Source organism: Scomber scombrus, chromosome 5 (genome assembly GCF_963691925.1).
Source record: "Scomber scombrus chromosome 5, fScoSco1.1, whole genome shotgun sequence".
Classification (NCBI taxonomy): Eukaryota; Metazoa; Chordata; class Actinopteri; order Scombriformes; family Scombridae; genus Scomber; species Scomber scombrus.
In genome coordinates this window covers 15,124,728-15,148,928 of record NC_084974.1, presented here as the reverse complement: position 1 = coordinate 15,148,928, position 24,201 = coordinate 15,124,728, and the positions used below count along the sequence as shown (strand labels likewise).

Here is a 24,201-nt window from a genome sequence, read left to right as displayed (position 1 = left end):
TGTGTGCTGTGTGGGTTCCTGTAAACACACTGGCTCGTTATTGAACTAGAGAGCCACAAGGATTACACCATGTAAACAAAAGTGCGTTAACATAAACAGGGCAGCTGTGTGGGAGCTCTGTGCTGAAGAAGGGAACAAGAAAAACTGGAAAGTCACAAGTGTAAATAATAAAACGGACTCTTCCCACTCGTAAAGATACTGAAAGGATCATGGGAATTTTCCTAGATAGTCTGTGGGAGTCTGGGGTGCCAGGGCCTTCAGTTTAACTTAGGCAAAAGCTGCAGTTACACAAGCAGAAAGTAGAAAAAGTTTTTAAGTTGACAGTGAGTTGCTGCCCCAAGCAAAGGAGTTCAGATATCATGGTATTGTGTTGGGTAAGATGGTATGTGAGAGCTACAAAGGGATGGCTGCTGCCTCTGGAGTCATACAAATGTTGCATGGATCATTATAGTGAAGAAAGATGAGCTCAACTGGCCAAAAAAAAGGATGGGCTCATCCTTTGGGAAAGAATGAGGAGCTTATATCTCCACAAGACACTCAAATGGTGTTGGCATGTCTTCCAAACAAACGCTTGTATGGAAAGGAAGATGACAGGTAGTCTAGCACAAGGACACAGGCGAGGGTCAAGAGGTCTATTCTGCTTATGGGCGGAAATATGTGTCACTAGAAACTGAATTTAAATCATTTATATGTAAATGTTTTCATCTGCGTAATATTGCAAAAATCAGACACATCCAGTCTCAAAATGATGCTGAAAAACTAGTCCATGCATTTGTTTCTTCTAGGCTGGACTATTGTAATTCATTATTATCAGGCTGTCCTAACAAGTCTGTAAAGACTCTCCAGCTGGTCCAGAATGCAGCTGCACGCGTTCTGACAAAAACTAGAAAGAGAGATCATATTTCTCCCATTTTGGCTTCACTGCATTGGCTTCCCGTAAAATTTAGAATATAATTTAAAATCCTTCTCCTCACTTTCAAAGCTCTTAATAACCAGGCTCCATCATATCTTAAAGAGCTTATAGTACCTTATGTACCTACCAGAACACTGCGCTCCCAGCATGCAGGCCTACTTGTTCCTAGTATCTCTAAAAGTAGGGGAGGCAGAGCCTTCAGTTATCAGACTCCACTCCTACGGAACCATCTCCCAGATTAGGTCCGGAGGGCAGACACCCTCTCTACATTTTATAGTAGGCCTACAACTTTCCTTTTTGATAAAGCTTATAGTTTGGGCTGGCCAGGCTTGTCCTGGACCAGCTCCTAGTTTGTGCTGCTATAGGCTTAGACTGCCGGGGGACTCCCACTCCCATGATGCACTGAGCTCCTCTCTCCTCCTCTCTCTCTCTCTCTCTCTCTCTATCCATCCATCTATATCCATTAACATTCATGTACCACTAATACATTCAATAACCTAAACTTCTTCCCCGGAGTTGTCTGTGCTTTCTCGTCTCACAGGTAATCTGGTCCTGTAGACGTCCGGATGACAGATTCCAGTCCCGGACCTACTAGCTTCAATGTTGATTTTCATTTGTCTCTCTCTCCCATTCTTCCTCTCTCTTGTCTCTACCCCAACCGGTCAAGGCAGATGGCCGCCCACTTTGAGCCTGGTTCTGGCGGAAGTTTCTTCCTGTTAAAAGGGAGTTTTTTCTTGCCACTGTTGCCAAGTGCTTGCTCTTGTGGGAATGTTGGGTCTCTTTAAAAATAAAACCTGAAGAGTACAGTTTAGAATCTCCTCTATGTGTAAAGTGCCTTGAGATGACTTTGTTGTGATTTGGCGCTATACAAATAAAGATTGATTGATTGATGGATTGATTGATTTAAATTGCCCAAGTTGAATAATTGCGTTGAAAAACTGAATCTGAAAAGCAGGTTTTTAAATTGAATGTATTAGTTTGGAACTGAAATTCCAATCAACTTGAACTGAATTCAGCTGCTCTGAAACTGTGTTATCTCTCTATGAACTAAAATCAACAGAATGGTCCATTTTCTTGTTTTTTATTTGTCATTGGTGGTGTATTCATAATTTCCCTACGTATTTTGTGACAACTTCCTTTTCTTAGGCATAACTTTACACTAACCTTGCTGACAGTTGGGTCTAGCCCCACATTGTAAATCTTCTTGTTTGTTTATTCATTGTTTATTCCATATCCTTCCTATATTACGACCCGATATAGGCCTTTTATTGAAACCGCCTTGCTGCTGTCTAGTTAAAAGGAGAAGAGTCTTATTTTAATGCACTGTAATGAAAATCTGTATTATTTGGCTCAATTGTATTCTGTCTTGTGTAATCTTGTCACAATTGCAACCAATAAACATTTGTCCTCATTCTCAGTGATATAACATCATATTTTAACCAAACAACACTAGTTAAGTCTGCAAATCTAAGTAATGCTGCATATCAGATGGTACAAGATGTCTTCTGTTTAAACACTATGACCTGTACAGGAAAGCAGGAGAAGGTGAAGGTTCATTGCGGGTCAGTATGTTAGTTTTTTGGCTCTTATAAACAAAGGAAGCCTGTTTCTCAGCATCCCTCCTGATATGTAACACAACTACAAAGCTCAGACTTTGCTGTGAGACAGAAAATTGGAGAAACTGCACCCTGCTTTGTGAAACGGTTTCACAACTCCTTACTTTATGTAGAATTTAAATAATCGCCCGTAAGATAAGGAAGACTGAGGGCAAACCAAAGACTACATATACTAGTAGCCAAATACAGAGGATGGTACAAAATAACATAATACCTACAATATAATATAACACTGTGGTCAATGTATGTATACGTACGCATGTAAAAATGTGTCTTTGACTTGTTATTCTGATAACATTCATGACTTTGACAACAAGAAACTGGGCCACAATTATGACTTAAAACTAATAAAACATACTGGTAAATACAATCTTAGAGCAGACAGAAGGAGGGTGCAAGTTGCTTTGCAGAAATAAACTGAGGATGTCCCAAGTTCAAAAGTTTATGAATCATTCTAAACTGAAATATTAATAAACCCAGGACTCCCTTTTCTATTTGAGCTCAAGTATTTCAGTTAATACAGAGTACACAAGCCATGTTTGCTTAGGCGTGCAGAAACGCCTTCAACTTTGCCAAGAAAGAATTACTGGATTCAGATGTGTTATTAAATAGTTAGGCTGCAGGGGCAGACCTGAACCCCCACCTGACAGATCATGTAACAATAAGCCTCTGGGATATTTGGCCATGGGCTGACCTAAATGTTAAGTCAAACATTGTTTTTTTCATAAACAATCTCCTTCAAATTAACTTCTTAACCTTAAGTTTCAGTTTTGTTACTCTGAATGGCTTGGTGACGGTTTGCAGTGAAAACAGCAGCAGCAGCAGACAAAGACAGAAGGAAACTGTTGAGTGGCTGAAGGAAAAACTATGGTATGAGGCAATAAGGCATTTTGGTTGGCTGGAAAGAAAAGACCAGATCATATTTCTCTCACTGAGGTGGGGAAAGCCTGCAAGGTTTATGTAATGTTGTTGGGATACGGAGCCAGAAGGGGTGTAAACAACACCACTCTGAAGTGGGACAGACATAACCGTTGCCTGGTAACAAATATTTTGGGCTGGAACACCATGCAAACACGGCCCGCCTTCCAAAAGGAAACAGGGGCTGGCCTCATGAGCACAGTGCAAGTTAGTGGCTTCCCGAAAATACGCTAAGAGACAGGGGCAAGCAAAACAAAGCACACCAGGGGCATAAGACAACACTGCCTCTATTTTTTTTACCTGGCTCGGCTGGAGTCTAGACCACAAGTTGTAAACAAACAAACTTTGCAGTCCCATTTAAACTACATTACAGTGCTCTTTCTAAATGAGGAAAGAAGAAAGTCCATGAAGAATCTGATTATAACTTTTTCAAGCTAAGACACTGCTTCACACACAACATTATATATAACATATAACATTATGTAGGCTAACTTTACTACATTAATTGAATAAAACCCATGTTACCACATCAAACGGAGCAGTACAATAAATAGATACGTTAATGTTTATGGTGCTTGTGATTAGTGAACTGCATTTCATAGGCAACAGGACAGAAACTAGTTTACTAAAGGATAACAACGTAGCCTTAACTTTCTCTCAAACTGCCCCAGGCGTTACAAAACGCATAACAGCAGTCACTGAGGGTTAAAACTGTGCTAAAATAACAACAAACACTGTAGTATTATCAGATTGTCTGCTGTTCCTCGCACAGAAAGAATCCGGAAGCCATATTGTGTGCTGCTGTCTGTCTGTCACTCAGAGCCGGTTACCACGGAAACCGGTTGCTAGGCGGCATAACAAAAAAGACCAAATTTATACGTCCTTGCGTCATAGGCAACGGCGTATCCATAGCGACAGAACGCTACACACACGCAGCAGACCCGTGGATAGCACATGGTCCCGGCTCCTTGTTTTAGCCTCGATATCTCCCTTTTTAACGTGGTAATATTGACTGTTTGTGATATTTTGAGCAGTGTTAAGAAAGAAAACACATGTTATATTGTTATTGTGATGTATATGCGTACATTCATTGGCATACACAGCTAAAATATTGGTATTTGTCAGGATTTGTCTCCGTGATTTCTCACCCTCACTCCTTTCTTCTCGTGCCATTATCGCTTATTGTGGTAATTTCACGGGTTCATCTGCGTTATCAGCCATTCACCTAAGCAATTCCCCATGTAATGAAACAACTTACATCGGTGGAGTTAGTCATCCCGGTTCAGCAGCACCAGTAACAGCAGCCCGGATGGTACACAACGTCCTCCGTGGATCCTCGTCTCTGACGTTGTTGTAGCTCTGACTAATCACTTGTTATCCCCAACTCTTCCTTTTTTTTGCACACGCCTTTTTCACACATCGGCTGTAGCTGTAAGCCCTGACACAGCAGCATCTCCGCCCCGTGACATTATTTGACATCAGCACCACAAAACGTAGGCCTTGAATTTCAAAATTTTCATTCATGATTTTGCCACCCAATCTTCCCGTATTTACCCCCCCCCTTGCAACCAAAGCCAACCTCCCACCTGCCACATTCCCAATGCATGTAGGCTATAATAATGAATCACTATCTGCTCGGCCGGGTGATGTTTGCAATGACAGTCGCCGATATCCGTCATTGCTGCCCACTGTCCATGTCAGAATTACACTGCTGTTTACCAATTTGTGTTTTTATTTATTTATTTTTCTTTCTTGTGTGCTTGTTGAGGTTGCTGTAACAGCTGAATCTCGACTAAACTAAAAATCCATTCATTATGTAGCCTAAATCCTACCGATCTGATTGCTATACAGTTTGAGAGCATTTTTCAACCTTCAGTAACTTCATACTTGGCAGCCTGACTCCAGGTTTAGGGAGACACACACAAAAAAGGAGGGTTTCCTCCCATTAAACATTGCTCTCAAGCCTAGAGGACTCCCGAGGGCGTGTCCTGAGAAACTTTTCAGCAGGATTTCCCTTGCATGCCTTTACGGGATTCCGTCCCAGCCGGAGTGACACGACATCTTGCATAAATAGGACATTACATAGCTCCTAATGTAATCCAGTTTATATTTTACACGTTATTCAAATTAAGGTGAATAAAGCAACATATTTTATATTATTTATCTATAATAAACACTAATGTTTGAGTCCATATATGCTGTTGATTTCAGCTAGGTGAACGCAAGATCACGCCCAAGAAGCTTATAGATATGACTGTAAACATAGGCATATCATCTCCTGACGTACCCATGACCAAAGAAAATGTTCCAGTCTAGGTAGACGCTTAGATAGTCCTAAATAGATACTTTCCATATTTATCACACTAAAGTTTCGTTAAATTTCCTCTCAGAAATAGTCAGACGGTGAGAAATATCTCGTGCTTGTGATAGTATAAAAAAACATCTATTATTATCCCTCGGCGAGGTGAGCTTCTGATCCATTTCAGTGGGAGAGGGATTCCCTCAACGTCACCAAGGATACCAAACACAACACCAAAGCACAAATATGGGCATGTACGTCAGCGGAACTCCGAGGCGGGACTTAAAGCTAGAAAATGCCTTGGTCTTACTAGGAGGATGGATTCATTCATAAGACAAGAAGAGCTACTGTGCAACGTAATTCTTGCTAAAATCCACCGGCTTACCGTGAACGGACTTTATGGATATATCGTCGCATATTTGACGAGAAATTAAGGGATTTAATACTAAACAAGAGGATTTCTTAACCAATTGAATTTGGGCACTTTCCCCCCCAAACGCAGGGAACTGGATTAATCTTCTTCATGCAACTTTTTTGGAAAGAAACCAAGAACATCTCGCCGGGAACTAACACAAAGATCCGTAACAGTAAGTCTATTAACATCTGTCCACCGCTGTCCGCCCGCCTGCTTAATAACGCGATGTTTTAAGACGATTTCCTCCTTTGACAGCCTATTTCTTTTAAAAAATAACTCGATGTTAAGTTGTTTGTAAAACACTCCGCTAGACTTGTAGAGATTTCGCCAATGATCACTGAATTTGCGTAGACAACAGCAGGGTAATATGTCCAAATGATATCCAACTTGTAGTACCAGTCAACAATGTTTAAACCTTTATCATGCACTGCCTATAACATCAGTCATTATCTCCTTTATTTTTTCAGTCCCTCTGCTTTAGTAATCTTCTTGTGTGTGCTGATGCCCTGCTGCTGCAGGTGACATCGCACTCTCTCCGGTAACTGCAGGTGTTGCGTTCACTTTCGGTCCCTCCGGGGAGATGTACCAAGGGTTCCCCGGCGACCCCGACAGCGGATCCCGTGGAAGCTCATCTCCATCCATTGAGTCCCAGTACCTTTCCTCCGTGGACTCCTTCGGGAGCCCTCCGACCACCACTGCTCCACAGGTAAGCTGCATACATGTTTGATTCATGCTTTGCCAAAAAAGAGCGTGAGACTCCTTAATTAACAAATCATCAGGAGAAGGTAAAGCTGTTTAATTAACGTGTTAACGCAACAGGTCTGACTTATGGTATCGTACATGCACAGGTGAGCCTTGATGGTAATATGCTGACAATTCATAGGCTAGATCTATAATTTAGGTAGGGCACGTGCTTTTGCAAATGTAAATAAAATCTTAATGTTGGCAATTATACAATGAAGTAGTCTATAGCTTCTTTTACCATTATTAGCCAATTTATGTCCTCTTATACAGATGTCATATAACTTATTTTAGCTTATTATGCTCCATGGTAATTTCGCACCTCAAAGCCCATGTTGTCTATATGACACGTAGGCTATGGTACAGTAGGGTATAAAAAATTATAATTAGGCCTTAATGGCTATAATCGTATGAGACAAAATTATAGACATAAACAAAACAGTAACTAAAACTATAGCCTTCAGCATAGGCTATATTTAAGAGACTCTTGAAAATTTGTAATTGACTTCTATAATCTACATTTCATTTTATATTGGAAACCGTATAGCCTAAAGACAGCCATTGAGTTATTGTGCAGTCAGATATAATGAGGCTTCTTAAATGTATCAGCGGTACGGTCTGAATATGTCGGTGATGTGTTGCCCGTAGTCTCCCCCGGCAGCCCGGCGGCGGCTCCCGAGCAGCGACAACGTGCTCGGTTTGCAACACGCCGCAAAACGGATGACACGGTCTGGAACTCTCCTACGTCAGCGCCAGAGCCCCGCCCCTCCCCACCGCTCGCTCTCCTTCCACGAGCTGTGCTCTCCTCTCACAGGCCTCGCCGTGACGTAAATGCCCGTTCTATTTTGGAGCGCTACGTCGCGTTGCCAAGGGGAACACCGGGGGTGTGACGGGGGAGGAGGATGAGAGAGGATGGGGGGGAGGGAAACATTTTTAAGAGAAACGATTGGTCGAGGGGGCCGGTCTTAGAGTTGCCTGTCCCAATGTCTTAACACGCTGTTTTATGAATATTAATGAAAGTCGATACCGTCTAAAATTAAAAAGAAAGATAGAAGAGAGACAGATTTGGGCGTTCTTGTGCGTATTATTAGACCTGTTGTAGGCCTACTTCAGAGAAAGTTGTGACACAGGAACAGACTCAAAACAGATGAATTCAAGGTTAAAACTTAATGTAGTATTGACATTATTTTCTCTTTTCCTTTCTACCTCTAACTATAATTGTAACGTTTCCAATATGTTCTTGTTATATAACGTACAGACCTTTTTTTCTCTCCACACTGCCATTTTATAGCCTACCAGGGCACCAAACACATCAAAAAATGCTCCGAAATTTGGGTTTGTTATTTTTTCCATGTTATTCAGTGTGACATATGTTTATGCCATGTGTTCCATGTATTTCAAAAGGAATTTAAAGTTGGATCTTGACTCAAAGTAATTTGGTTTTGAGTAGTGTATGTGTAACAATGGACCCTTGATGGCAGCATGAGGTTGTGTAATCTTGTGGTTGGCATGATGACTACAATAAGAGAAAGAAATTGATTCAATCTGGTTCTTACATGTGTTTCTGACTTTTTTTGTGTGTGTGTATAAATGTGTTTCCTAACCTACACTGTCTTTTATACCGTGTGTAAGAGTCTATTGTTCATGTGTTTTGCTCAGGAGTGTGCGGGAGCTGGCTTGAGCATTGTGAGCAGTGGGCCTGGGATCAGTGCCGGAGGGGAAATGCCCGGTTCATTTGTGCCCACCGTCACCGCCATCACCACCAGTCAGGACCTGCAGTGGATGGTCCAGCCAACTCTCATCTCCTCCCAGGCCTCTGGACAGAGTGGGACCACTGGCACCTCAACCATGACCCAGCCAGTGTCACTGGTTGACCCATATGACATGCCAGGCCCCAGTTACTCTTCAGCATCTGGATTCACTCCTTCAAGTTCAGAAACTCCAGGGCTAGCACCGGGCCCCATCCGGCAGCCCAGAACCCGCAGCCGCCGCACCCGAGACGAGTCTGTGAGTGAGGATGGAGATGTTGATGTGTTAGTAAGTGTGTGTGCTTGAACATTTGTTTGTTGGCCCTTGCATGTTACACATACACTACAGGTATATCACATACACGGGCTCTGACGAATCATTTACATCTACCATGTTAAGCAGTGGTGTGCACAGACACTGTTAGGGGCAGTAGAGAAGGACAGCTCCATGTTTATTGTAAGCATTCATTATTAGACACAAACTTACTAGACAGGAGGGCCAGGCCTATGTGGAGGGCAATATCAGAAGAGGGACAAAATAATGTATCAAATCTATCAAATGTGTCATCTGCTGTTTCGTTTTGGCCAAATTGGTATCTTTTACCACATGAAAGATTTCAAAAGAGGTCAAAAGTTTACATTTTCCATTTCAAAAGGGAAAGTATGCACCAAAGATAAGAATAGCTGGTGTTACTGCTACCACTTCCCATCCACTGCTGACTCCCATCACTGCTGATAAGACAATATAACTAAATTTATTTTAAAGAACAAAGACAAAACTTGTGTCCTAACCCTTTTTATTTATCTCCTCATCCTAGCTCACACCGGAGGAAGAGGAGAAGAGGCGCGTCCGGCGAGAAAGAAACAAGCTGGCTGCCGCCAAGTGCAGGAACCGACGACGAGAGCTCACAGACAGACTGCAGTCGGTGAGCTTGGCAATGTTATAGCTGCCAGATTCTGTATGAATCATAATATCATGCTTTGCCTTCCATAGCATGGATGTTTGTGTTAATAAAGGAGAGGTAATGGGGTGTTTAGCTGCAGTGAACTGTTTATAGTGCTCAAGACAGACTATTCAATCAACAGTATTTATGGCCTAATTAATGGGGTATTATATAAGCCACCTTACATATACAGCTGCAGGTGAAGAAGGTATTTCTGCTGGAATGGATAAACATCCACTTCCATAAACACTGAAGTAGAAGTTTTGTGTAACTAAAGATCCTCTTTCTTTCTGCTGTACACCTCTCCTTCCTCCTCCACCTCTCATTTTTACCCACCTTTTTTTCTTGTTTGCCTCTCCATTCCCCCTGTCCCCCTGCCCCTGTGTCTTTCTGTCCTTCTCTGTACCTGCCCACAGGAGACAGACATACTGGAGGAGGAGAAGGCAGAGCTGGAGGCTGAGATCTCTGAGCTGCAGAAGGAGAAGGAGCGCCTGGAGTTTGTCCTGGTGGCCCACCAGCCCAACTGTAAGATCTCCTACCAGGAGCAGCCTCAGCAAAGCTCAGAGCAGCTCCCTCCACTCCATCCCCAGACCTTACAGCCTCCTGTCTCCATTGTGGGCTTGACTATGAAGGAGGACACTTTCTATCTGCCTCCTGCCTACTCAGCCCATCAGGCCTCCACACAGTCCCAGCTTCCGGTTCAGCAGCCGCAGCCGCAGCAAGTCCAGCAGCAGCCTCAGCCAGGGATAATGCAGGAGGTAGAGTTTTCTAGTTCTTTCTATGGCTCAAGTGAGCCGGCACCTGGTGGGCCGTGCCTCATGGCCAGCGACAGTGGTGGTGGTGGTGGTAACCATGACGATGCGGCCATTGGCAGCTACAACACCTCATACACATCTTCATTTGTGTTCACCTACCCAGAGGGAGCCTGCGGGGTCAGTGCCAACCAGCGGAACAGCAGTAGCGAGCAGTCATCTGATTCCCTGAACTCACCTTCGCTGCTGGCGCTCTGACTGACCGACAAACACACGCGCACACATATCAACACACACACACATTATGCTCGCTGGAAGTAGAGGGTGAGGCAAGTACATGCATAGTAGCAAGCAGTTTCACATAGTGGGAGAAAAAAAGAAACAATCATGTGTTTCTGATTGGGTTAAAGTTTACACATATTGAAATGCATTCCAATAAAGAGCCATATAAACAGAGAGTTGCACACAAAATCAATTAAATCAAACCTTTAACATTGAGCTTAAAAAAGAAAACATTTGTTCTTTATTATAAGAATTTTTGCAACTGGATAAGATGAGGGAATAAACACACATAGGCAATCCAAGTTTCCAATCTTAAGTGTTCTGAATGAACAAATTAATTCACAATGAATTATTTCAATCTTCTTCATGTACCGTACATTGAGTGAGATACCACAATTTACACTCCAACAACAAGCACTGGTGCCCCCACTGTGTTCCCTCTGTCGGTTGCCCCTTTTCCAGTACTCTTGCTCTCATCCTTTTCCATCCTTTTCTCCCTTCTTGTTCTTGCTGAATGTATTTGTACAGATCTGAAATAGGGACAAAGGACACTTGGTTCAGGGTCTTTTCTTGTGAGAGACAGACTGCTGATCTCTCGCTCACCTCTAACCCTTCATCTGCTCGACTTCCCTCTGCTTCTTCATTTTGCTGCTTGGACTTGGCACGTTGGAGATCTGAATATCACAGGCTCCACTAAATCTTGTGCTTTTTTCTCTCGTTTTTACAATTCTTGTGCCGTCTGCCTACCTGCCATGCGACCCATCTCTAGCCAACTCTTGTTTCTCCTCTTCTGTCTCTGTGTTTCTCCCTCTCTCTGAAGTCTTCAACCCCTGAGAGCCCGAAGACCCCCGAGAGCCCTTGGGACCTTGAGTGAATGCCAGCCCAACTAACACGCGCCCTTTGCACCTTCTCATACAAGGACATGGACGCAACCCCCACCCCCTCACACTCCCCCAAACAGAAGAACCTTTTTCTGGAGCACATTGCCCAGAGCGGATCCTTACAGTGAACAGCAGCTGAATACTTTCACACACGCACATAGACGCATGGAAGATGGATGCCACTGTCTTCTGCTGAGCCATTTAACAATGTTCACACAATGAAGATTAAGACAGATCTCATGTTGTGAGGCTGGTTAAAAGTGAGGATGAAGAGAGAGTTAGAGAGAGAGACGTGTGTCATAGCAGCGCGCCGGCTCCGTGTTCTGCCAGCCTGTTTGCTCCAAATCAATCAGATGTGAACCGATGCCTTTTATCTAGAGGAGGGACAGGTTTTTTTGTAGTGATTCAGACAACCTCTAAACATTGGGCTCAGTGGTCTCTGCACCTCCCCTGTTCTCTCAGCAGAGATGAGGTGGGGGTGCGTTTATTATGAGTGTGTCCGCTCTGAGGCACCTGGCCCGTTTATTTCTTTCTTTATGGAGGTTGATGCGGCGAGTGAGCACAAAGCAAGACCTGGAAACAAAAGGGGAGAACATGCGGGCCGATGTTGTTGAGTGATCGTCCTTTCTTCGCCTGTGAATTTGTACAATTTGTTTTTCTTGTATGTTTGAGTGAGAACTGTTATATATTTTAATGTTCATGTTTGTTAGTGCGTTTGATTGTTTTTGCATTGACCTCTGCTTTCACTTGTACTGTTGCCATTTCTTTTTTGTTTGTTTGTTTATTTGTTTTTAATCGGGAGGTTTACTCACAACTGTTACTATTATTGTTGCATTGTAACTATTGTTTCATTATTTTATTGTATTTTCATTTGGCAACTTTTGGAGGCATGTTGTGCACTACAAGGGTTTTTCTGTGTCAAAAAAAATTCTAATTCTAAATCTATATGCATATACATATATACAGGTATATAAGTGTATGTGCCATGATTGTAAAGTATGAATGTCTGCAGATCTTAAATGGGATATTTTTGTCAATGAAGAACAAGACAAGATGTTTCTGAGGTTTAGTTTTAAAAGAAATATTTTTCTAAAGGAACAAAAAAAAAAAAATTATGCCCTGTCCCTTAACATGAAGCACGATGTCACTGCCTCTCTCAATGTGTATTTATGTTTTATAAACAGTATAAAGCACTATCCAAGACAAAGTAGATGTATGTTTATAACTATGATGTTAGAAGGTTGTGGTTACACCTTTGTTTTGTTTGTTTGTTTTTCTCTGTGAGGTCTGTCCCAAAGCTACTGACACCTTAATGCCACTTGATCTCTTGCAGAAGCAAAATGAGGAAAAAAAAGTAGTGTGATTGAATGTCAATACACATATTATAAGTGTTCAGATGACAACATAATAACTAACCAGTTTCATTTAAGGACAAAGTATTTTATATTCAGTATGCATTTCTGCCCAGTGTAAACATATCACTCAATAACAATGTTATTTCCTAACTGAAATGTGTATTTAAAGGATAATCACAGTTTTATCCTTGATATTAACATTATCATGCTAAAGTTTATCCTTTCTTGTACTCAGATATGTTGTCTAATTGAGGTTTAAAAAAATAATTGTGATTGTATTTGCTGGATAAGAAGCTTTATTTTCAATAAATAAACATGCTTAATCAAAACGATGGCCAAATGAATGCTACCAATTTTCTTTCAAAAGTGGTTCCTGGTGATCAGAGAATGGGCAGACCTCATTTAAAAAAAATGTTGAATAAGGACTGTATTTGTACAGATGTTGAAGATGCCTTTTGATTTCCTCTCCTAATGCAAATGTGATGAGACTATGCTCTGGTGTCAGAGCAAGCATAAAACATATTCAATAGTTCTCATGTATATAGGTTTTTTGTGGTGCTACTTATAGTATATGATAATAACAAGGCCGTTCCACATTGTATGGTGGGAGATTACGCATTGCTGTTGCTGAGGCTCCAGACAAATGAACACACTGCTCATCTCACGGGGATGTTTTAATCTGAATTGGAGCCAATAACATAGTGAATTCCCCTGCAGACGAAGTGCTGGAAGCCCAGTAATCACTCTGGGATTTCATCTTAGTTTAGTATCAATTGCCTGCTACATTTTAAGTGTGATATATAAATCTCAGAGGGCCCTTGTACTGTACCTGCACCTCACACCTATGCCCCTGATCGCCACACAACATATTAGACTCATTCTTTCATTTAATTTGTTTGCCTTGGATTTAATTGAAATTGCTGTTTTTTTCTTGTTATGTTACAATCACAATCCTAATCAATTGGAAAAGGCGACATAGAAGGAGAAGGAGAAGTATGCCTCCACCTATCTGAACTGTACAATGGCAACAATAGCGTTAACTGAACAAGAGCTTTCCTATTTTTCTATGATGAGGTGAATGTTGCATGTATTTCTATTTTTCCACAAGTCCCATACATATACACTCTGATTCATGTGCAATACTTATTATCCTCTTGGATAAACATAATGTAGCAAATCACGCAGTGCTCAAACTGACTGCTACTATATGTCCAGTGTGATGATGTATTGCTTTAATTATGCGCTTTTGTTCAAATATTAAAAGGTATTCTTACTACTTATTTAAACATTAAGCTTCAAGACAATCTTTGCAGAGGGATTATGATACATGTGATTGAAAACATATCACTTTTTGTGCCGTCTTATTTTGTCTTATTTTTGATGATTTGTAGACACGACCAAGGTTCTTTCATTTCATTGAGACATTACTTTTGTCGCAATCCTTTTATCAATGTTTCATCTGTTTTTGTATCAATGTATTTCATATTTTAACAGTGTATCTTTGTTCTTGAAGCAAAAGTTGTCATATTGTCACATTTATAAACAGGTGACTTTTGAGGTTGCAACAGTTAAAGGCCCAAAGAAACCTTGTTCAATATGTGACATTGTCAGATATTGCCTAAAATGACAGTTTTTTTTCAAGTTTATATATAATTTAACATCATTCACTAGTTTTTCTCCACATCACCATAAAGTGCTGTTTACTTATTTTTATGATTTGAGTGGTTTTTAATTCTTGAAGTGGACCAAAGTGTTGACAAATTCAACATGTCGTTTTTGCAGTCCCTGCTCTCTGATCTTATGTGGCCCTGTTTTCTATCCATGCAGGGTTTTTTCCCCAATTTCTAGACTGCAAAAGCTGGGTGAGCTGTCTCCTTTAATGATGGTTTGACCAAATGTCATTTTGTGAAGAAATCGCATTAATAAACAACATATTTTAAGGTACATGTGTCTCACTTTTAAATGCTTGATCATCGTTGAGCTTGTTGATCTATGCAGAATTTTTCTTGAATATATAATCAAAGAAGAAAAATAGGTTGTTACCATTTTATTATTTGAGTTGAAACTTCAGGTTTTGGCCATACAGTGATTTGTTGTTGTTTTTTCTCTTTTTGAATACACATATCTTTTTTATTAGCGCAACTAAAGATTGTTGTCATCATGTTGTATTTATTTTTCCTGTAATTGATCAGTGTATATTGAAGTGTATAAAAATGTCAGGAAAAATTCAAATTTCACATCTCAATCACAATTTCCAAGACCTCAACATGACATTTGTCTGACTAACATGTTATGTTAGTCATTGTTAGTTTACAATGAAAAGAGAGAAAGTCATAATTTTTGTTGTTGCTGTTATAAGCAGATGTTTGGCATAGCTGCTAATTAAGTTTCTGCCCTTTAACTAATCAATTAAACGCTTAATTGCTTTTGCTTTAATACTTATAATGCCAGTCAAATGTGCTATTAAGCATTTTTATACAAGTTTCAAACCATAAAATCAAAGACAAGGTTTTACATAATAAGATATTCTTGAACTAACAAAAACAGAGGCAAAAGATTAACTGATATGTATAATAATGTAATATAACAATTAAATCAAACTCTTTCAAAAAGCAGGTACTTGAATATTTCGTGATGGGATCGTGACTGCATGTAGTAAGTGTTATGTGAGCTTGCGGTCTGTGTCGCTCTCTAGCGTCCATAGATAAAACTTTTTACATTTTTTTTTTTTAATTGAAACTTTATTATCAAAACGTTAACCATTGTACATTGATTAAAGCATTGATACATAAAATGTAAAAGAGATCGACAAGTAGCCTACAATGACGATAAAATAATAATAATGATAAACAGTAAAAAGTATGCATTTTTCAGACATGTAATCATAGTAATCAATTGTACTTGTACACTCGTTTTGGTTGGAAGGGATTTCAGAGAGTTCAAAAAAATATGTGAATGTTATTATTCCTAAAAGCTTCCTAAAAGTGATGACTTATTATCTCAAAATAATGACATACTATCTCAGAATAATGAGATACTATCTCAAAATAATGAGATACTAATAAATCATAAGATGAGTCTTTATTTTGACAAAGTTTTTCATTGTTTTGACTTACAGGATCTTTTTTCTTCATCACATCGGCAGAAATGGACTTCTTGATTAAACTAAAACTAAACTGACAAAAAAACCAAACTGAAATAAAAATAAAAACTAATGAAAATGTCAAAACTATGATTACCGTGATTTTTTTGGTGTGAACATAAAAACTTCTTGAGGACTTTTACTGCGGGATAAGGAAGTGACATCAGGGGGTGCCCGGATGTAGCCGCTACGTCACCACATATTTGTTGTAAACATGGCGTCCGTGACAACAGGTGAGAGCATGAAGGCCCGGCGAGCCTGCGTTACTACTCTGCTATACTTAAAATATTTATATAGTCCAACATTAAATATGACCGCGGCGTTAATCCGAAACACCGTGTAAAGATTTTATGGCCGGTTCTGTTCACTGTGGAAGCCGCAGACTGCAGCTTTTAATTCATAGCTAACACAATGCTAATGCGGGATGCTAACACACGGCACTGTTAGTCGTGCCTTAAATATACAATTTCACTTTTTACAGTTTAAACAGACGTGAAGCAGGCTGTTTTAATCTCTGAATTGTTCGATTTAGCCAGTCATTGTGTTATTGTAAGGTTAGCCAACCATATTTGAACATATATATCAGATTTAAATCACATTTTCCACATTTAATTGAGAAAATTAGTCCTGAATCTAGCTTCATAGTGTTACAATATCTTTTTTGTGGTCTCAGTACGTGTCAAACAAGAGTTTAGTCGCCGTGTGACTCTCAGCTGGGATGAGCCATTGTTGTGGCAGCTGTCGTGCTCCCATCAGCCTGATCCTTTTACCCACAAGACGTTTCATGATTCGTGTTATAAACAACCTCCAGCTATGGTCAGCATGTGTCATACTTAAATTCGCTGCTGTCTCTCAGGGTTTAAACCCCCCCCCCCCCCCCGCCAGACAACTGTACTCTACTGCTGCACGACTGAGAGGCCATCACCGATATTATAACTTTATTATGTTAACCTTGAAGAGGACAGTCTGCTGTTATTATGATCACATGTAGTGCAGAAGCTGATTTTGAGCATCTCTCAGTTTAGTATGTTACATAAAACAGAGAAGCTGATTATATGAGGCTTAGTCATATCAAGTGGATATCTGACACATTTACTTTTTTGCAGCATATTCCCTCTTTGTGTTGACCTGCAGTAAAAGTATAGAAAGAAAAAGAGGGACTTTGGCACTAACTGACTACTTTGGACAACTGAAACTTAATTTTAGCTTCAGATAAACTTCTAGGGGGCTTGCAGATTTTGCCCCCCCATCATTTACATTTTAAGTACATATGATTTTCTAATGGTCAGTACAGGAGGAATCATTACAGCATGGGGGGGAAAACTGTTCCTATAGGCTCCTGACTGACTGCTGTTTGAGGCAAACTTGAATCTTTCCATGAATTGCATTTTCTGACACTGTTTACACAAAGCGATTAATTCATTACTCCAAAGATAACTGCTAGTTTTGTTGTTTTATGATTTCTTACTATCTTTCTTTTTTTTCTGAAGCCACCTCAGAGTGGATCCAGTTTTTTAAGGACGCTGGGATCCCAGCCGGCCTCGCTGTCACTTATGCAGTCTCCTTTGTGGACAACAGGTAATTGGATACATCATACTTTATCCCTGTTAAGATGTGCTGTTTTCATCTGCATTTCCACTGACTTCTTACATCAGTGTGTAACTGAGGTGACATATGATCTCTCCCGTCAGCTGATTTGTGTCGAACAGTAAAATTATTGGTGTAACTGCTTGGTTTCAGTCTTTACAAGTTACTCAGTAAACACATCAATCTGATTTGAAGCAAAGTAATGATGAGCTCCAAGAACATTTAACAAGTTAAAATTGACCTGTAGTCCAGCTGACTTGATGTTTAAGACCCCTGATTGTATTACGTCACTGTGAACTAAAAGGCACCAATATACCGTTGTTTTCCTTTGCTACAGACAAAGGGAACAACATGCAGTATTTTCTGATTTTCATGTCACTGCAGAATTCAGAAGAACATGCTGATGGACCTGAGTAAAGACATCATGATGGACCTCGGCATCACTGTCGTTGGTGACATTATTGCCATTCTTAAACACGCCAAGCAGGTCTACAGGCAGGTGAGACTTCACAGTTTGATGTTTGAATTAATGAAATGTTGAAAATGGATGCATGCCTTTTTGTGAATGCAGTCATACAGAGTTTCTTCAGAGTTGAAAGTCAGTAACTCACAGTTAAGTGTGCATTTCTGTAATATGTATTCCTGCCTTAACTCTGCAGGACATGTGCAAAATGGCCACAGAAGCCATCTCCTCAGGACAGACCAGTGTTCAAGCCGAGCTCAGAAGAACTGCCAACACTCGTAAGTGTCTACATTTAGCCTTTTGTCACACAAAAAACACAATTGACCACAATTTAAAAAGACTTCCATTCTCATATATGGATTTATTTTTAAATTGACATTTTGGGTCACAGTAACAGTAAGTTGAGTCTAGAGCAATGAAACAACAGTGTTTGTCAGCCACTTCCTACTTCATTGGATTATAAGAGTGAGACAACCCTGTGACCTATTTACCAGCCCAGCCAGAAGCAACATGAATCAACAGTTATATAATAATAATCTGCCTGCAGTGAAGCAGACATTTCATACATGTTATAGATAGATAGATATATTTTATTTGTCATTCAGATTATACACGATACAGTGCACATCCAAACGAAATTTCGTAGCAGTGGCTCAAAATAGTACAGTATATTAAAAAGTGCTGATAATCAAAAATAATAAAACAGGGGAAATTTAAAAAAATAAAAAAATAAAAAAACATATATATATAAAAAAAAATTAATAAAAATGAGTGTTCGTGTGTGTGCAGGTGTGCGCAGGTGTGCGTAGGTGTGCATAGGTGGGGGGATTACTAGGAGTTCAACCATCTGATGGTCAGGGGGAAAAAGCTGTTGCAGAATATGGCTGTTCTGCTATGAATGCTGCAAAACCTCTTCCCAGAGGCCAACAGGGAGAACAGTCCATGGTGAGGGGGGGAGGGGTGTCTTATGACATTGTGAGCTCTGGGCAGACAGCGTTTTTGTGATAATGAAAATAAAAGTTAACCGCAGGAGTGAATGAAAATTATAGTGTTTCCGCATTAAAATATATTGATACACGTTTCATCCATTGAAGACTCAGTATGTGTGTTTGTTTATCTGATTAATTACATTTTTATTTTATATAAAAAAACATCAGATACCCTACGAGTCACAGCTGATACAAATCAGGGGAGATTCAGTCTCTGTTAAGCTCAGAGTCAGTACATTGTACAGTTTTAGATGCAGTGGTTTACGAGTTATAATTAGCAGTGAATAGATTTATTTTTTTTTAAACTGTGTTTCCTTTCTAGCTTAAAAGCCCAATTTCCCCAGAAAATGGTATCTGCTGTAAGAAATACAAGTTGTATTAATAAACAGTGTGAGTTTTGGGCAGAACCTGAGGACGCGTTTTTTCTTATTTGATCAGTATCATCTATGTAGTAAATGTCTGTGTGGTATTTTTATGATGTGAGTGTGTGTTTGCAAAAAATAAAATTAAACATGTAAAAAAAAGTGCAATTTGCAAAATATGTTAATGCATAAATGTATGTTATGTTTAGGGAGCAACATGGTCTACCCATTTTCAGCATACAGTACATACATTATATACAGTATATCTGTAGTGTGGATATTGTTCATCAGTCTAAACACTTAACCCGCACTTAAACAGCAAAATGTAAAACTGATTCAGATTGGCAACAAGTAAGTATGAAGTATTGTTCAGTAGCTTAGTTTCATATGATATGAGAGTCTTCACTCAAACTTTCAAACTGAGCCTGCCACAACCTCTGAAAGACCGTAATGTCAGTTGAGGACACCAGCGTCTTTGTGGAGGACTTACAGGGTAAATGATCTATCAGCAAAGAAAATAACTAAACACTGACTGGGTAGGAGTATCAGAGATTTTCTCTTCTGGTCTTATTTAAGAGACTGCCTAAAAGGATCTAAAGCTGTGCAAAATAAGACTTTTACTGGCTGTATTTTCACTTTGTTATGTCAGCTAATGGAACATATTAAATTGTCTCTATTTGTCAATCCGATTAATCTAATGCTACTTTAACAAACTGCATCAGTTAATTAGTGCCAGATTGTACAATCTCAGTTTATTAAGAATGTCCCTGTCTTTTCTCAGCTGCCACTCGTATGATTGCCAACGCCTTGAGCCACGACTCCCCGCCAGCCACTCCAGCCCGTCGACCTGACAACCGCCTCTCTGTCACCGTGTCCAACATGCAAGCAAACAAGAGTAATAAAGCAGGTAGATATCATTCAACTCATCACCGTCTTACCCCGTGAGTCCAACCCCTCTTGCCTCTGTTTCACACTCATCTGCCCAACACTTTTTTCATCAGTTGTCAGTCAGCCAGCAGACGAGGGGAACGGGTTGCCAGGAGTGAAGCGTCGGCGTGTGACAGCCGAGATGGAAGGCAAGTACATCATCAACATGCCCAAAGGCACCACGGCACGCACACGCCGCATCCTGTCCCAGCAGGCCAAGAAAGGTAGGCCTGACCCAGTGGTCTGGGCGCCTCGCTGACAACATGCTCGAATGATGCTGTTGCTCATCACCGCTAATCCGTACTAAAAGTTTTCACGAACTTCTTTCATACTAAAACCGAATCAGAAGACTCAGCTGAAAATCAGAGCCTGCTTTACCTTCATTTATTTGTCATAATTTCATCCCTCGTTTTTACTAACACTTCACACTCAACCAATATTCCTCCTCTTTTTTTCATTTGTCTAACATCAACAAGATTTTACCTGTAAAATCTGTGACTATCATCTTTCCTTCATGGCATGACTTTGCAAGCGTGTTCTGTCAGCAGCACTTTTCTTTCAACATGTTCACTCTTTCATTTCAGGAAATCTAAAGTCTTAAGTCCTAACATGCTCTTTGTCTGGTTGACTTCTTTCATGAGGGGAACAAAACTCTCAAGTTACCATCTAAAAAAATTAAAAAGTTAGATGTCGTAACAGAAACTTGCATACAAAATATTTCAAAATAGGAAATGAAGAATACATGTTAGTGAGAAATTAAGAGTGGTTAGAGCATGCATAATCGCAGCGTCCCTGGTTCGAATTTGGCCAGGGACCCTCCCTCTCTCTGGGATTCCTGTCGGCCTCTCTGCCAGTTACTAACAAAAAAAAGGCACGAAAAGCCCAAAAATAAATCTTAAAAAAAACAAAAACAAATTAGAGATATGTGATATCTTTTATAATCCTTACAAAGTTAATTTCACCCCATGGCCAACTATATCAATCAAAAAGCTCAATAATCTGAGCTTTGATATCATAAATGACATATTTTAACATTTTAGGATTTTATTTAATTTTTTTCTTGTCAAATTTTGGCAGCTGGCTTGATTGAGGCTGCTTCCTTAGAGCGAGGAAATTCTTCCGACACATGATCTTTGCAGTCCATTTAAAACTTGTGAGATGATAATTATAACATTGATACATTTAGAGCCCATTTCAATGACACCATGAAAAGACATCGGTAATGTTAGTGTCGATTCATTGGTTGTAATTTACAACCTCTCAGCTAGATGCCACTAAATCTTACACTGTTCCTTTGAACTAAAGTTGATAAGCCCAACAGTAAGGATGATTGATTTATATTCACTTTTATGATCATTAGAGGATCAGAGAGATGTAGAATTTTTCTGATTCATCAAAACATGAACCAAACCTATTACAGTCTGTTAAGCTGTTAAACAGTATATGTTTTTTTTGTGTGTATGCTATCTAATTGCTTATTACTCTGATCCATGAAAAGGTTTGAAGCGCACCTCTGTGTTTGCGAGACTTGGGGCTGAATCAAAGGCAGATACGACAACGAGTAATAACAAGGTGAGACCAGTCGGTACGTCCTAATAGATCACTGTGTTCTGGATAGAGGCGCAAAGACAAGTTCTTTAATTATGATGCTTGTGTTTTGGCAGCCCACTGGTGTGTTCAGCCGTCTAGACAAAGCAGGTGAAGACGGGCTGAGGCCAGGAAAGATAGCTGGAAACATGCATGTAGACGACGAGGACGACAGTGACGGAGAAGGCTCTGTCCTCCAGTATGCTGGCGTCCTCAAGAGACCTCCTCCCTCCCAGAAGAAAGAGCCCGCCGCAAAACCAGCCCCGACCACCCTGCGGCGCCTGGGAGGCAAATTCAAACTACCTCCCTCTGATGCTCCCACCTCCTCCTCCACCTCTTCCTCTAACGGTCTCCCCCCTGCCAAAATTAGTGTGCTTCAGAGACTGGGCAAGCTCCCTGCCACACACCAGAGCACAACCGGTTCTCCTCCACCTGCAGACACACAGGACAACAGAGTGACCAGCACCCGACCCAAAGCTCAGGAGAAACTCACCATCGCAAGCTCCAAGGTGACCAGCAGTACCGGGGCCGGCGGAGCAGGAACAGGAGCAGGAGGAGGAGGAGGTGGGGACAGTCTGGGTGCCCAGATGGACGTTCAGGCCATCAGTGTTTTTAAGCGACTGGGCAGCAAGAACACCTAACACACATCCAAAAAAATGTATCCAGACTCTTTCTATACGTTCTTTACAAAAATTTGTATCACCATTTTTTGCAGTTATCCCGACCACACACAGGACTGCAGGTTGTTATTAACTGGAGTTTTTTTTTTTTTGTTCAGCCTTTGGACGATTTTGATGCTGCACTGTGGCTTTAGAGTTATTATTAGATAAAATAGATGGGTTTTTTACACGTTAGTTATGCTGCCATTTAAAATCACCTCAGTTTATCTCAAAGCTTTTAATTTGAGCATTCTTTTAATCCCCTGTGTATATTTTGTTACCAAACCAGAAAGCTTGTTATCATATCTGCCATTTTATCATTTTTTAGAAATATATATTTAAGTGCGTGACTTTAAGGCATGAGCATGACGTCAACCAAACTGCCACTATGGTGGTTTTTAAATTTCTCCTGTAACTTCACACATAAGGATGCTGCTGCCCAAACTTCCCTTTTCTGAGATTCCCCCTGAATGAACACACAAGTAGTTGAAAATGTTGCTAAGATTAATTATTTGGACTTTGTGTTGATTCTTGCCTGAAAGTTAAGTTAAAGTAAAAGGTACAGGTTGATGTTTTTTTTCCACACACCTCAGGCTAATTTTATTGTTCAAGGTTAATAACCTGGACATCATTTGGACGTAGAACAAGCCATGGGGTGGTGGTTAAATCAACTTCTTGTTACCTTTAAAATGACCTCTTATATCACGTTGTGAGAGTAGAAAATGTGTAAAAGTGTTGATGAAAGGCTTCTAAATATCAACCCTGGACTTGTGCGCAAAAAGTGACATTAAAATGGTTCTTCTGCACTTGTGGATTAGCAGGTCACACCTCTGGATGCACAAGTCCGCTTTTCTATCGTAGTACTGAACATTTTCTATCAACACCTACTTGAAGGCTGCATCAGTAGAATATTGTTTATTTTAAAATGCAATATATAGATTTGGTAGACTTGATTTCTCACAGCACAGAATCTGTTCTGCTGCATATTTTTCTAAACTGTGCATATTCTTGCATCATGTTCCAATGTAAAGAAACTGATGAGAGATGCCACCAGGCTGGGTGTCAGGGGGCCACAGACCAGGTCCAGTGGGTAGTTCACACTACCCAGTATGGGTCATTAACACGTGTAATATTTTGGTTTTTCAGACTTCACACCAGAACTTTGTTACAAACTGTAAATATTTGACAAGTTTGTCATCACATTAAAGACTTGTTATTGTTTTAAAGGAACAAAGTAAAGCATACCATGAACTGTCATAATTTTTAAGAAAATATTGAACTTTCTGAAGTATGCTTGGCAAAAATGATTAAAAGAGAAGGGTCCAAATGTCTTTGCTGTTGTTTTTTTTCTTTTGTGAAAGAGGCATTAAAATGCATGTCAGTGGCACTTACTGTACTCTCACTGCAACTCTAAGTATCAAAGATGACAGTGTAGTCAATATTTATATTCCCCAGAGAATATTAAGATGATCATTTATCAATAAACCTGTTAGACCCCCAGTCCTCTCATAATGAGGTTGCTGCTGCATAATGTTGACTCAGCTGTGAGAGATTTTCTTCATACTGCATGCAGCTGCAGCCTGGGACACACACACACCCCAACATCTTAACATTATGGTAC

At 40.2% G+C, this 24,201-nt stretch overlaps 2 protein-coding genes across 3 annotated transcripts; both read left to right on the top strand.

Moving 5' to 3' along the window:
- Window positions 1–6,118: 6,118 nt before the first annotated feature.
- fosb (FBJ murine osteosarcoma viral oncogene homolog B) lies at window positions 6,119–13,169 on the top strand. Its single transcript, XM_062418988.1, has 5 exons — window positions 6,119–6,333; window positions 6,680–6,867; window positions 8,562–8,939; window positions 9,469–9,576; window positions 10,011–13,169. Exons 1-5 carry the CDS (start codon window positions 6,270–6,272, stop codon window positions 10,602–10,604), a joined length of 1,332 nt encoding a protein of 443 aa, XP_062274972.1. The 5' UTR covers window positions 6,119–6,269; the 3' UTR covers window positions 10,605–13,169.
- A 4,331-nt stretch (window positions 13,170–17,500) lies between these two features.
- On the top strand, window positions 17,501–23,905 carry c5h19orf47 (chromosome 5 C19orf47 homolog). 2 transcript variants are annotated; one of them, XM_062419653.1, is made up of 7 exons: window positions 17,501–17,584; window positions 17,978–18,092; window positions 18,253–18,334; window positions 20,189–20,314; window positions 20,409–20,483; window positions 21,833–21,906; window positions 21,999–23,905. In XM_062419653.1, exons 2-7 carry the CDS (start codon window positions 17,991–17,993, stop codon window positions 22,560–22,562), a joined length of 1,023 nt encoding a protein of 340 aa, XP_062275637.1. In that variant the 5' UTR covers window positions 17,501–17,584; window positions 17,978–17,990; the 3' UTR covers window positions 22,563–23,905. The 2 variants fall into 2 exon arrangements, with proteins under 2 accessions (XP_062275637.1, XP_062275636.1); XM_062419652.1 differs by having other exon boundaries at window positions 20,409–20,558.
- The last annotated feature ends 296 nt before the right edge of the window (window positions 23,906–24,201 follow it).